At 31.4% G+C, this 16351-nt stretch overlaps 1 protein-coding gene across 1 annotated transcript in view; it reads left to right on the top strand.

Annotated features, from left to right (window-relative positions):
• Positions 1-16351, top strand: part of RASA1 (RAS p21 protein activator 1) — a 102642-nt gene that overhangs the window by 57351 nt on the left and 28940 nt on the right. The window contains exons 7-10 of the mRNA XM_011378981.2: positions 2661-2713; positions 4837-4987; positions 9418-9496; positions 15892-16012. Coding sequence (XP_011377283.1) covers positions 2661-2713; positions 4837-4987; positions 9418-9496; positions 15892-16012 — 404 coding nt within the window. The remainder of the gene's footprint in view (positions 1-2660; positions 2714-4836; positions 4988-9417; positions 9497-15891; positions 16013-16351) is intronic.

The raw sequence follows: 16351 nt of genomic DNA on the forward strand, positions 1-16351 counted from the left end.
TGGCACTCTTTACATTCAGGAAGACTGTAGGGAGTCAAAAACTAGAAAGGGTTTGCCTGCAGTAGGGTGACCACTTTAATTGATGCAAGAACGGGAGTCTGGTGTTGTGAAATCTTCTGTATTTCAAGAGCAGCTAGAAATCTATATTTTTATCCTTATTAAAAATAATAGCATATATTTACTTAAAATATATTTTAAAGCTACATCCATTTTTTTCATAGTGTAAAGTATAAATCGCACTTGCACTGGGAAATTTTATTTATACTGTTTTGATTGTTCAGTATTTTGAACTTTATAATTTTCTATTAGGCATTTAGCATAAACTAAATTTGCAAAAGTGTTGGTTTATTTTATGTATTTGTCGGCTCCCTGTAATTTTTTACGATGGAGACTGGCAGTGAAGTGTCCTCAGTAACATCCATGAGTGCTCTTCAAGACTAGATAGATGGTGCAACTTTCTTTCAGTTCCCTAGTTCCATGATATAGGTGCCAAGTTATAATAACTTTATCTTTTAAAATATTCCTTGAATGTGTGCCTTCTTCTCAATCTTAAACAACCATATTCTAGTTCAAGCTCTTTTCATCTCTTACCAGGACTTGATGTAGCAATAACTTCCAAGTTGTTCTTCCTTGATGCTTTAGTCTCCCCAGATCCTTTTTTTCCAATAATCAAAGTCATCTACCTGAAACATGTATCTGACTGTATCACTTTTTCATTTAAAAATTTTAACTGATTCTCTACAATCTTTACTGTAGTGGAGCCTAAAAAGATCCTCTGATCTAGCTCTCATGTTCTTTTCTAGTCCTGTCTCTTGTTTCTAGTATTTTACTCTCTAGCTTGTGGATCTTCAGATGGATAGTATTGTTTTTCTTCTTTTGCTCTAGTTAACTTCCTAGGCCAGAATTCCCCTCTATTGTGTTTGGTTAATTCTTATTTCAGCTTAAAGATTTAACTCATTTATCACTTTCCCCCAAAGTGTTTTTTTTTTTTTTTCTTAAACACACTGCAGAATTGGTGCTCTTCTCTGCATACCTTTCACTGCACTTTATTATATTTTTCTACATTGTTTTTATAGTTATACAGCATTTGTGTCCCTTTTTCTTACTAGAATAGAGACTTCCTAAAAAAGCAGAAATTCATTTTTCTATTATTGGTGCAAACCATGTGCTTGAAATATATACATGTTACATAAAGATAATAAATGTCTGAGGAAACCCAAATCTAATCTTTTCAGAAAACAATATTGCTGATTTGTTCTCTAAACTCCCTTTGTCGCTCCCTCCACCTTTATATTCCTCCTTTTCCCTTTATTCTAGCTATAAAAATATAGGATTGGTCTTTGAGGTCATCTAATCAACTCTCTCCCAGAATACAGAAATCCTGTTCTAGTATTTGTAGTAGATAGTAATATAGAACTGAAAGAAAAGAATGTAATATAGAACCTCACTACATTTTAAGGCAGCCTGGACTGCTTCAGTTAGCTGTATATTTGCTTTATATTATTCATAATTTGCATTGGGAGCCCCAGGAGATCTGAATTAGCAAGTTAATGGTTAGAATAGAGTTAAATAGAGAATTTAAAAGTTTTAACATTTCATTCATGTGAAAAGGTAAAACTTCAGTTATATTTTAATACTTTGCTCAATACTAGTATGGATGGCTGAAAACAGTGTGAATAGTCTCTAACCCTGTAACATGGGATTTTAGAGCACATATATGTTTTAGTCTTGTAGTGTTTTTACTTTCTATCTTTCTCTTTAAGCCACTATTAAAATTAATTGTAGACCCTAAGAATATATGCAAAGTGCTAGGATGTTGATCTGTAATTGTCAGTTGGCATTAATGTGTTAATCAGCAAGATAAGATAATAGTCCTTCAGGTAAACTAGAGATTTTAAGTAGTTCAATCACTAGTAATTAATTTTTTAAACCAAATAGGTCATTTTATTTTAAGGTAAAATTTAAATACTTTAGTTATTTATTATATGCTATGGATCTTGACCATAATGGCATTTATGATAATTTATAAAAGCTTATTTTAAGTATACAGAATATAAAATATTCTAGCATTCTAATTTGATAGGTCATTTGCTCAAATAGAATTGGAAATACTGTCATTCTTTTCTTTCAGTTCTTGACGATGGTATTTTTCTCATCTATTTAACCTTATTTTCCGATTTTCAGTAAAGTATGAATCAACCATGTTGATTTTATTTGAAGAGAGAACTTATAGAGAAATTCACTTTGAGAGAAATATGAAAAGAATTAACTCACTTTTTCCCCCCCTGGATAATTCTATAATGGGTTCTTCCTGTACCACCTTTCCCTCCTATTAAAAAGAAAGAACAGTAGGTATGATGTAAGCATATAACAGTTTGTCATTATTAGGATTAAAATCATTGCTGTTTTTGAATTGGTAATTAATATGGAAGTTGTAGTTCATACTAGATAGTCCGTAATTTTTCTATATTTTGTTGAAATTATGCATGTTTGCTAAGTATAGTAACAAATGTAAAGTGAATGAAATAATTGTATTGCATTGTTTCATTCATGTGAGCTTGAATTACACCTGTTATGTTGTTGGTTGTTTAGTTTTGATAATATAAGGGCAAAAAAAGGCTCTTGATTTACATTTAAATTTAATTTGTTCTCTTTTTAAGATGGTTCCATGGGAAAATTTCCAAACAAGAAGCTTATAATTTACTAATGACAGGTACTCGTATATTCACTTGACTTTTCTAATGTCTTTATTTTAAAAGAATAAAAAAGTGAACCAACCATTTATCATGTATTTTGCGTCTAGCATTCATTTGATATTTATGCATATTGTAATTTCTTGCCCAGCACAGAAAAATTGGTGTCTTTCTTTTTTAGTCGAAAGCATACATGCAGTATAAAATTCAGTGAAGTATTTTTTCCTTCTGCCCCAGGCCCCTGTCCTCTTATGCAGAGGCAGCACCAGATGAGAATTTTTTTCTGTGTTTCTGAAGTTTTCTGTGCCAGTATCTGCCTTTCGCACCTCTAAACGCACCCCTTATACATACCTCTCCACACACACAGGAACATGCAACATACTTTTTTTCTTATTAGATATGTTTTGGGAGATCATTCATATCTTCATATATAAATTTTCATTCTCCTTTTTAATGATCATGAGCTTTCCATTATACAAATACTGTGATTTATGATCAACCTCCTATAGAGAAATATTACGTTGTTTTCCATTTTTTTGCTCTTCAGCTATAGCAAATGTTATTGCATTTATCTTGGTGTATTGTACAGTTATATAATTGGGCCTTAGTTAAAATATATTAATTTTAATATCCCCCAAAACTGCAGTTCAAGAGATATGCAAAGTAAAAATTGGCTTGTACTGTGGGTTAGTTATTTAAAACAAAAATCATCCTGTCATCATCCTAACTAAACATTTAAGACTGCATTAATTTAACTGTCAAATATTTCTGTGGTAAACCAAACCTTATTAGGATCTGAGACATGTTTATGTGTAATCTGTAATTTAGAAATTCTTTGAAAACAACCAGAGTTTAATAGTTTCTGTATATGCCGAATAAACTGATTTTTAAATATGTTATCTAAGTTATTGTCTTAAGGCATAAGGCATTGCATTTCAGTGTAGTTAAAACTGCTCTTTTGAAAAATTTGAGGCAGATTTAGAAATGTCCAAATTTATTGTAGAGATGTAGGCTAAGTAGGTTAAAAATAAAGAACACGATAATGCTGTCTGGTAGTGATAGAGACCAAATGCTTAACCAAAATGGCATGCTATCAACTTTCAATGGAACCAAAATATTTTAGTGAATTTACTGAATTTTGAATGTTTGTTTTTAAATTTGCACCATCATATACTTGCACTCATTCTTGTTTTAGGCATGTAAAGTTCAAAAGAGCTAAGCTTAATTTGCTTACATTAATTTTTTATTTTCTTTGGGTTGTATGCTCTTTTAACAATCTGGTAATTTTTCTCCCCTGAAAAGTATACCTAAGCACTTGCATGCACAATTTTGCAGTAATTCCTGTTCTTTATATTGAACATGAAATTACTTGATAGTAAGTAAGTGTCATGGATAGATAATCAGACTAGTAGTAATTTACATAAAAATTACATCTGATATTCTAAGTGTTCATTGTGCTGTCCTAAAAGCAGTCAAGTTCTGTTCTTTTAATGTCAGTAGGACTTAAACAGAGAAAAGGCAAAAGCATCTTAGTGTTGAGTCACTGCCAATTGAAGATATCAAAAAAACTTCTCCAAAATTAATATGAAAACATTTAATATATGATAATTTGCTTCTACATAACTTTTCAGGACCAAACCTATTGAATGAAATATAGTGCAAGTATATTTTTATAATGTACATAGATACTTCAGCTATTTTGAATATGCCTTTGTAAGCTTTTTAATGTTTAATGAGAAGCATTGATAAATACAGAGTATTCCTAAGCAAAGTTCACTGTAACTTCTTTAAACTCTTCTTATTGAGGGGATTTACAAACAGATGGTGGCAGTTTTAGCCAGTATACCCTAACTGTGCTTAGATTATTCTTTCCAAGTTATGGTAGGCATAGACATTATTAACCAGGAGTCACTGCTGCATACTTCTGCCCCATATTTTTATACAATGAAGAAAAGCAACATCATGGATGGTTATGACTCATAAACCAGAAAAAAAGTCTTAAAATTGCCTTCATTATAAAACAAGTTTCTGGTGAAAATTAGCATATGTTTATGACTTGTGAATATAGTTTGTAATTATACTACTTGACACTTTTTTTTTATTTGATAATTAAGGAATAAAACTAACGGCTTCATTTTTATAGTTGGCCAAGTCTGCAGTTTTCTTGTGAGGCCCTCAGATAATACTCCTGGAGACTATTCACTTTATTTTCGGACCAGTGAAAATATTCAGCGATTTAAAATATGTCCAACACCAAACAATCAGTTTATGATGGGAGGCCGATATTATAACAGGTAAGTTGTGAGAAAGTTTTAGTTATCTTTTACTTTTGCCAAAAATAGTTGAGATTTCAGTAATATAGTATATCAGTTTCAAAATGAAAGCTTGACTTCTCAAAATTTTAAATTACAAGACCTTTAATATAACTTAGTGTAGTACTCATGTGCAAGAATTCTTTAGCCAGTGTCTAATATGAATATAAATTAATAACTTGTTTCCTTCAAAGGTAATTTATATAATTTTGGGGAGTTATTTCTGCATAAGCTATTTGCAGCAAATTTGCTAACTTATGTATTATCTGTAGGACACCAAAACATCTAACCGAAGAAAAGAAAATATATTAGTCTTTTATCAATGAGACATTTTAATAGGGAAAAAAGCTCCTAAAGAATAACCTGAGACTTACTACAAATGTTACCATGTAATTGAGTTGTTTTCAAGTTGATATTTCTTATTCGTAATTATTGGTTCCTACTTCTCACCTTTAAAGTTCTAAGTAAACTATTTGCTTGTCCTAAAATTCAGAATGGACTTTAGCCATTTGATTAAATAAGTAATCTGATAGAGAAACCATATGACAGAATGTCAGATGTTTTCTTCTATGTAATAGAAAGTAAACTTTCATTTTACTTCTGAATATAAAGTTTTCCCCATACTGGATAATGCTAGAGTAGCATTGTTTTCCTTTTTTGAGGCTTGCATAAGTTAAATGCAAGTTAAAATACCATAGCAGCATTTCCCATCTCATTTAGAATTTCAATTACAGTTTGACCTTTGAGTATATAGTGACCCAGAAGCTGGTTTATGTGGAAAACAAAACATAACAACAAAACAAGTTCTAGTTGCTTTAGTTCAGTGGACAATTATAAGACATCAAATGGAAGATGTGAGTCTAGACAGTTGAATTCTTTTGCACAGATCATATATAAACTACAGGAGTACCTTCTACATTAGTCTGATCTAGACATCCTTACTGAATATCTAGCTAGCTGCAATTTGAGCTCTTAGTGAAGATAAATTAATTTTCCCATTATCCAGTTTTCTAGGGATTTGGAATATATAAAACTATGAATTTAAAACATATATTCTTAATTGATTAATGTTCATCTTGAGACTTTTTAAAAATAATTTACATAGATCTATTTTGGGGAAAGTTTATTTTGTTTATTGACTTAAACTTTCTTATAATACACATCTTGCAAAGATAATTCTTCCTACATAATGGACACAGTCTGTAAGGTATATAAAAGTAGTTTTTTGTTGTTGATAAAGACCAGTATGAAACTGGAAGAAGTATTTGAAATATATTTCTTTCCAAATTATTAATCTGCTTGCAAAATGCTGACTTAAAAAATTTTAAATATATGGTAATTTAGTGTTCGCGATCATTCTTCAGATCTGACTTATAGGCTTTTCCTTCTCAGTGGATATGTTCATCTTATAAAGCTTTTTCAAATGAAAGTCAGAAATTGTGTGAATTTGATGCCTGGAAAATAGCAGTTTTTATAATTGTTTTGGAAACACATATTCCATTTTAGCATTAATATCAGTAATCAAGTAATTCCTAAAAAGATACACCTTTGTGATTATCATTGTTTAGACATGGAAGGGTAAAGCTGGATTATTCAATAAATCCATTTAACAGAGCCATAATCTGCTGTCTCATCTCCTCATTAGCTCTACATTAGTCTCTTGTTAAAGAGAGGTAGCAGTTATGACTATTTCCTTTAGAAACAGCTTTGTTGAGACATAACTTTAATGTTCCTATAATCAAAATTTCATAAAAGTAGTAGATGCATATAACAGCAAATATAATTCAGCAAACAGTGTTTACGACTAATCTACTTTGTGAAATATATTGCACAGATCCTGTACCTATACATAGAGAAAAATATACTGTTCCTACATATTAGTGCTCAGGTCTATTGGTAAGCTGACTGATAAATTAAGGGGTGTACAAATATACATAGGAGAATCAGTGGAAAGAGAGTAGTTCAAGTGGTAGTGCAAAGAGAGTGAGGATTTTAGACCTTGGAGATTACTAACATTTATGTAGGGTTCAAGAAGAGAGAGAGGCAGTTATTTTTATTAAGTAAATTACTAAACTGAAAGTACAGGACATAGTATCTTTAGAAACATATTTAATTCACAAATACATTTATAGTGAACATGTTTTAATTTCCTGAGACGTAAATCTGATTTCATGGCTAAAACTTTTATGGAATGTTTAGGCAGTCTTGCATCTCCCATGACTTTCTTTACGTCTATCTGGATACAATACAAATTAAAAAGGAATTAAAAAAAGAAAAAAACTACTGGAAGTCCATCTCATTGGTAAAAATATATCTGATCAGTTGCCACACACTTTTAAATTAAATTTGTTCCTGAATTTTCAAAGTTGTACAATCTGAACTGTACTTTACAATAGTATCCTATTCTCTTAGCTCATGGATAAGAATTATGTTGTAATATTGAGGCGCTACACAGGATTGATTATATTTTACAGTTATAGAACAAGAAACCTTTGATATTTACTGTTTTTTCATAGATTTAATGCTTTTTGCCTTGAAACACATAGTCATCTCTGTGGTGCTATCTAGCTGTCTTAAAATGTTTTCTGATTTTTCTTTTTCTTTTAACACTTGGATTAATATGTAGTATTAACATTTCTCATTTAAAACTTATAACTTTCCTTGTCCTTTTGATGATACCTTTTTACTTGTTTATTCGCTATTCCCCCCTTGCTCTCTTGCATTAAATACTGCCTCTGGTACTTAGTTTATATCTATTCATTTTCATTTTTTTATTAATAATTTAAAGTTATTTTGTTTTTTAATATTATATTGGTTTATGTTAATTTTTTAGTATAGGAAAGATTTTATCGCTGGAGGTACATATATATTTTGTATATATGTGTGTATCTTTGGAGATAAATATATATATGTATTAATGTGTGTGTATATATATATATATACACACACACACATATATCTCAAAGATAAAAGATATATATATTCTAATAATGTAAGTAGGGAGAATTATGAAAAAATCAAGCGATATATACCCAATTATTTATATATATATATTTCAGTTATTGTACTAGTAGGAACAACATGAAAAAAATTAAATGGTAGATTAAAAGATGTTTCCTAGGAATCCATAAAATACCCATTCTTCTAGTCTACTAAAGGAACATTTAAAATTCTGAGATTTAAATATTCAGTACAATAAAATGGCCTACTGATTATGGAGAAACATACTTTTATATTAAAAAAACTTGTTAAATTTGTGTTAAAATATCATTTATTTTCAGTTTTGTTTTGTTTGTAATATTTTCCAAATATTAAGAATATTTTAGGAAGTCCTTGTCACAGCGGTCAGATAAGAAAAAGAAATAAAAGGTGTCTAAATTGGAAAGCAAGAAGTAAAACTGTCATTATTTGCAGATGACATGATACTATGTATAGAGAACCCTAAAGACCCTACCAAAAAACTGTTGGAACTGATAAATGAATTCAATAAAGTAGCAGGATACAAAATTAATATTCAGTGATCAGTTGCATTTTTATATACCAGGGTCGGAGGAATTAAGAAAACAATCTCATTTAAAATTGCATCAAAAAGCATTCCTAGGATAAATTTAACTAGGTAGGTAAAAGATCTATACTCAGAAAATTATAAGACACTGAAGAAAGAAATTGAAGAAGATACAAATAAATGGAAGCACATACTGTGCTTGCGGATAGGAAGAATTAACATCATTAAGATGTCCATACAATCCAAAGTATCTATAGATTTAATGCAATACCTAAAAAATTAAAATTTATAGCACTTTTTATCAAAATCAATAAGCCTTTCCTGCTGTAGCAATAATCTTATATGTAAGATTCCTCTGGTCTTTTTTTTTTATTTGCTTCTCTGTTCACCTATTTATATGTTTTATGACCTAACTCCATCTGATTATTATAAAAGCAGAAAATGTAAATGTTTTGATGATAGAAATTCTTAGTTTACCTGAACTCACTCTTGCTAATAAACAAATGCCATTTCTCTCATCAGTTTTTCCTTCTCAACATTAGAAATAACATTATTAAAAATTTTTAAATTCTCTGTTTATTTCTCATCATACTTTCTGAAGTTTGGTGGGGAAGGATTGTAGACTTTTAATTCTTTTCTCAGTCGATAGTGACTGTTGAGTATGTGTATAGAAAATTAGAATCTCTGATTCAGGTATTCTTACCTATAAACCAATATTGGGAGTATTCTTATTTTTCTAAAATAATATCACTGTTATGATTATGTATTCTATTAATGTATTCAAGTTCTATGCTTTGAAAAAACTTGCAAATAAATAATCCTTGCTAACATAATTTGCATGTATTTTCAAGAGTTGCATTTTTTATGAGACAAATTATGTTAATGTAAGTAATTTTTATTTTAACAGCATCGGGGACATCATAGACCACTATCGAAAAGAACAGATTGTTGAAGGTTATTATCTTAAGGAACCTGTACCAATGCAGGTCAGTGTTGTTTTTTCCTTTTTTCAGTAATTAGCGTTTTATTTTAAAATGAATTTTTGGTGGTATGTTTATATACACACTCATGCATTTAAAATTGGATAAAAATTTTAAAACTGTGGATTATTCAGATTCTTTCAGAAAATAAATTGTAAGAGAATCTCTTAGTATTTATTTAATTTGGTTCTAGATAATTAGGAAGTCCTTGATGGCTTTTTGAGAATAGAAGCAGTGGTGAGGGCAGAAGCCAAGTTGCACTGGGTCAAGGAGTGAGTTTGTTGGAGGCAAAAGTGGAGACAGCAAGGAGAAATCAAGCCAGGCTTATTAACTAGGTGAGCTTGGTAAGTAAAGAAAATAAATTAAAAATGGTAACTAGAAGAAAATGTAGGGCTATAAGGGGTTTAAACTTTTTATTTCTTTGTTTATTTGTCTGTGGTTTTATGCTGAGCATTTTGAGCATGTCTGTATACTCTGGGTAAAGCCAATTGTCAGGAGGAAAATAACGGTGGGTGAGGAATGGGTATGTCAGTAACTGATGTATAAGGTCCTAGAGAAGGCAAGACTGACTAAAAACTCAGAACACAAGAGGAAAAATTGGCCTTGAACAAGAGGGCCTGTTGACTAATAGTTGTTTAATGCATAGGGAGATTAATTAGTCTCTGTTTATTTCTCATCATACTTTCTGAAGTTTGGTGGGGAAGGGTTGTAGCAGGGGTTAAAAGAAGGTACAGTCATGCTGTTCATTGTTGGGGATACATTCTGAGAAATGTATTGTTAGGTGATTGATCTTTGTGTGATCATCATAAAGTGTACTTACACAAACCTAGATGGTATAGCCTACTACAGCAATAAGCTATATGGTATAGCTTATTTATTGCTACTAGGCTACAAGCCTATACAGCCTGTTACTCCACAAAAATACGTGAGATTAAATCAAGCACAAGAGAAATGAAGCAATCAAGAGATAGATGCAAGCACAAGATCTGTGAGGCTGCTGCCGGTATAACACAGCATACTGTGTGGTACAGCAAACTTTTTTTTTTTTTTTTTATAAATAGAGTACATTCTAAAATAACAAAAAATATAGTAAATACATAAATCAGTAACTTGGTCATTTATTATTATTTGTACTGTACATAATTATATATGTTTTGCTTTTTATATGACTGACAGCACAGTAGGTTTATTTTCAACACCATCACCACAAACACATGGTCCTGTTTTGTGCTACCACATTATGACAGCTACAACATTTACAACCTCACTAAGCAATAGGAATTTTTCAGTTCCATTATAATCTTATGGGATCACTGTTACATGTATGGACCATTGTCATGCAGTGCTTGAATGTCCTTGAGAAGAGTGATTAAGAAATTTTACTATGTGGAACACAGGGACATAAAGAAGACTTCCTAAGATTTTGCATACATATACAACTAAACTTGTACAGTGATTTGTAGTGTCTCTAGCTTCTCAATTTTTCCCCTTCCTAACAAATTCATATGGTTATAACTACTCATTGGAGTTGCTGAGTAGGGAATCATCATTCTGATGCTTAATATAAATTCAAGAATTGTCATAATCTTGTCACATTTTAATATATCTTCATTTTCTTATGTTTTTCTGGTAGAATGTAAGATCCATTAGAGCAGGGGTTTTGTGTTGTATTCCCAGTGCTTAGAATAGTATCTGACATTTGATAGTATTAATTGAATGACTGCCTGCCCTCTAGCAGGAAGCACCTGCTTCACCCTCTATAGTATCACTAATATGTCTTAATCTCATTGTGCTTTTTGCTATTTCCATGTCTGTCTCTTCCTCTTTCCCAGTCTAAATACTGCAAGTTTAAGTTCCATCTTAAGTTTCACTTCTCCCTTGACACCTTCTCAATAACCGTGGTCAACATCGATGGACCACTTTTATTGGCACTTCTTGCAGACCTTGGCTGTTCACTATTCTAATTATTGCATATGTAAAACTAACTTTTTTTCTTAAACCACATGGTGTGATATGTGCTTTCTAGAAACCACTGCTCAGGGTCTTTTTATTAGGGGTCATAGGTGCCTTTACCTCTAGATGACAGATTGTGCCACTCATTTCCATTGCTGTCTCTTTAATTCTAATTCACATTGGCTGTTTGAGTGAATGATGATTTTAATTTTGTTTCATAAGTCCACAGACTTTGTCTAAAAATTTAGTCATACATTTTTGCACCATGAATTTATGTTTAGAATTTGCTAACTTAATTTTTACAGGTAGAAAAATAAGTAGCTTGTGACATCTAGTAAATTTTCGTTCCTAAATTATAAAGCTGTTTTAAGAATTGCTTCAAATATACGGAATGCCTTTTTCATATCTGAACAAACCTCAAATTGTTGTCATTTGCAAAAGTGCCTATGATGCATTGACTACTTCAGAAATAACTTATGCTGATTACAAAGCAATTTGATTACTACATAAAAACCATTAAATGCTACTTGAAGTCTATTACTTTGGGCTTGGAGTGAAAGTAGATTACAGTAGAAGTTTGGGAATCATAACACTTATCTGTTCTTCCTAGCAGCATCCTAAGTATTAGAGTAACAAAAATTAGTAATGTCCTTTTATTAATGGAAAAACTGGTTAGCTAGAAAATCAACTCACTTCCCCTGCATACCCCGACTTAGGGGAACTAGCTAGGTCTGCCTTCTTTGTGGAACTAACACTTCTAGAAACAGACATTAGAAAAAAGGAGGAGCCTTTTGAGATAATGCACCCCACAATAAAAATAATATTTTTCGATCATTTTATGTTTTAGGCACCGTTCTTAAACATATTAATTAATTTAACTTTTTCAACAGCCTGATGAGGTTGATACTGTAATGATACGCATTTTGTAGATAGGGAAACTGATACCTGGGAGGTTAAATAAATTGCTTAAGGCATCAAGTTATCCTTGACTCTTTTTCTCTCCTACACTCTGTATCCAGACTCTCAGGGAACATCATGCTGACTCTGCCTTCAAAATAGATCTAGAATATGACCACCACCAGAATCTGATTTCATCTCCCTGTTTCTACCTTTGCCCCCTTAACACTGCACAGCAGTCAGAGGGATCCATTTAAAATATGAGTCAGATATGTCAGTCCTCTGTTTTAATACTTGCGAATATTCTACATTTCATTCAGGGTAAAAGCCAAAGTCCTTACAATGGCAAAAATAGACCCTAGAATGGTATCTCATTGATTGTCCGTACTCATCTCTGTTATCCTTTTCTCACTTGTCTCCGTTCATACTGGCATCTCTGCTATCTTTTAAAATATGCCAGGCTCTTTCCTGCATTAGGACCTTTGCTCTAGCTTTCAACCTGCCCCAAATGATTTTCCTTCAAATATTTACTTGCTTCTTTCAGGTTTTGCTCAAAAATTAGCTTTCCAATGAGACTTACCCATATATCTTATTTAATACTGCTTTCCCTACCCTGTAAACCACTTAAAATCTATTAGCGAATAATATAGTTTACTTATTTATTATGTTATCTTTCCCTCCATAGAATATAAATTCCTTGAGGATAAGGATCTTTGATTTGTTTACTAATGTATCTTAAGAACTAGAACAGTGCCTGGCACTCAACAAACATTTATTGAATTAATTTATTAAATGGAGTTTTCCTAGCCTTTAAGTAATAAAGACAGAATTTACAATCGAAGTCTGGCTTCAGGAAACAGCATACCTAACTTCAATGCAAAAGCTTTCTTCAATGGCTATCAGACTCTTAACAATCAGATTATCTACTTCCTTGGTTATAAAGGCTTACATCCCCAATATGGGCAGCATCTTTTATCTATCTGTCTGACTGTCTGTCTATCTATCTATCTATCTATCTATCATCTATTTCTCCTAATTTTTAATTATTTATTATTTATTTATTTACTTATTTATTTAATTGAAGAAATGATTTTAATCCCCTCCCCAATTCCCCCAACCCCGCCGTCTGTTAACCACTAGTCCATTGTCCATGTGGGCAGTGTCTTTTAAATTCAAGTAACTATTCATCCACTGTCATGTATGACCTGGAACATACCCATTTTGTAAATCCTAATTCCAGATTTCAGATAGATTTCTAATAAGTTCTTGCTTACAGTTACTCTGGTTCTTCCTCACACTTTCACTGTCAAAACAGAATAGTGAGTCCAGATGTTAAATATCCCTCTCCTGGGTTCTAGTTTATGATTCTTTGTTGTTGTTCCTATACTTGCCTCATCAAATGCAATACTTTAGAAAACTCTGGCTGATATTTTTGTTGGAGATACAGTCTTCTTTGCTCTTTAAGTGTAAAATATTTTTGTATGTTTAGGTTTAGAAACAATTAGAATGATCAATATGGTGAATTTTTAAAATTTCTACATTATCTGTCTCTTTCTAACAACCTTTGGGTACAGATTAACTTTTATTCATTTACAAATCATAATGAAGTCAGACTTGGTGCACAGTCTCATTTCCTTTTAGCAAAACAATAATTTAAATTTTTGCCACAAAATATTGCATGATGTCATTCCTGTTAAATGACTAACAAATGGGAGCACCATATTTTCTTTTATCCCCCTAGAAATAATTTGTTCACTCAAGAATTACTGAGTTTTGAGAAAATTTATCAAGAATATTATCATCTGAAGAATTATAGTCTGAGATTTTGATTATCAGAATCAATGTTATCATAATACTACATCCCAGAGTGCTGCCATCTGTTTCTTTGCATTCATCTTATGATTCTTTTAATAACTGTCAAACATATCTCTTAATATTTTCTGTGTTATTATGAGCAGAAAATAGTTCTGTATTTTCAGCTGTGTTCCAATGAAAGCTAATAAAAGGACAACAAAAATAGCCTTTTATATTTCTTTAAAAGATAATACTTGACAAAATAGAAAAAAATTGCCAAAGAGTGATGTAATAGAGATGATTTATTTCACTCTCTAGGCCAAAGGTTAGCAAATTTGTTTTGTAAAGGGGCCAGATAATAAATATTTTAAGTTATATGGCTAATCAGTCTTTGTCTCAACTACTAAACTTTGCCTTTGTAGTGTGAAAGCAGCCACAAATGTTATGTAAGGGAATGAATATGGCTGTGTTCCAATAAAACCCTATTTCCCAAAACAGTGGGCAGAATTTGGCACATGTACCATGGTTTGTCAACTCTTGCTCTTTAGCATACTTGGTAATAATTATTGAGTAATGATGCAATGGTTCCTAGGATGATGAAACAATGGAATATTTCAAGATGTAGGAAAGTAAGATTTATGAGAGTCTCATATCTTAAATTTATAAAAGGGCCTAATGGACATGTGAAATCTCTAATAAGAAAAAGTCATAAAATATTAATCCTTGCAAATAGTATCCTTGCAGTTTTCTGTATTCACCTAGTGTTTCTTGCAGATGTATATTTGTACATAAACACACGTGAATTTGATTTATGCTTATATTGGTTCCTAATTTATCAGTTCAACTTCAAGACAACGGCATTTGCTGTAAAACACAACAAAACTGATGGTATAGTAGTCCCCCCTTATCCGCAGAGAATACATTCCAAGACCCCAGTGGATGCCTGAAACTGCTGATAGTACCAAACCTTGCATATACATTTTTTTCCTACACATATATATCTATGATAAAGATTGGTTTATAAATTAGGCACAGTAAGAGATTAACAACAACAATAATGAAATAGAACAGTTATAACAATGCACTGTGATAAAGTTATGTAAGTTTGCTTTCAGAATACATTATTGTATGGTACTCACCCTTCTTGTGATGATGTGAAATAAATACAGTGCCTACATGATGAGATGAAATGAGGTGACTCACATAGGTATTGTGACATACTGTTAGGCTACTGTAAGAGATATAAGCACTGTGATACCTTGACAGTCTGATAACTGAGGTGGCTAATGGGTGGGCAATGGATAGAGCATGGATATGCTGGACAAAGGGATGATTCACATCCCAGGCAGGACGGAGTGGGATGAGTGAGATTTCATCACGCTATTTGGAACAGCGTGCAATTTAAAACATGAATTGTTTTATTTCTGGAATTTTCCATTTAATATTTTCAGATGATTGTTGACTGTGGGTAACTGAAACCACAAAAAGCAAAACCACAGATAAGGAGGGACTACTATATTTTTGAAAATAACTTGTTAGTTCATGTTCTTGAGAAATGGTAAGGAAACCTTTTTGAAAATTTCTTCAGAAGGCAAAGACTCTCTTAATATATGTTACATACTTTTAGATTTTAGTACTTAAAACATTTTTTAAGTGTCTAGACAGACACAATCTGGTTTTTAATTGGTAGTTTAGTAGATTTTACTTAATTTCCATTAAGAATTCATGAAACAATTTTAATACTTTTAAAAATTCAGGATCAAGAACAAGTACTCAATGATACAGTGGATGGCAAAGAAATCTATAATACAATTCGAAGAAAAACAAAGGATGCCTTTTATAAAAATATTGTTAAGAAAGGTTATCTTCTAAAAAAGGGTAAGTGTGAAGTTTTAAGACTAAAGATTCAATTGCAGTATTTATATTTATGATAGATGCATTGTAAATATGGGGCATAAAATTTATTGATATGTATTTAATAAGTTATTTTGCTCTATATCATTAATAATTGACCCTTGTTTAGAGATTTTCTCTAAGCAGCCTTCAAAATCTAGTCTAGGTGTATATTAAGTCCACATTTTCAAGCAAAGTTTTAAGAAACAAGCTTATATATTTCCAAGACTATCTATCTTTAAATCCTGAGGTCAGTTCCAGTGCAGGGTATTTGATTTTTTGCCCTATCACTACCTTATAATTTTTTTTTTAAATAAGGAAAAC

Source organism: Pteropus vampyrus, unplaced genomic scaffold (assembly GCF_000151845.1).
Source record: "Pteropus vampyrus isolate Shadow unplaced genomic scaffold, Pvam_2.0 Scaffold11, whole genome shotgun sequence".
Classification (NCBI taxonomy): domain Eukaryota; kingdom Metazoa; phylum Chordata; class Mammalia; order Chiroptera; family Pteropodidae; genus Pteropus; species Pteropus vampyrus.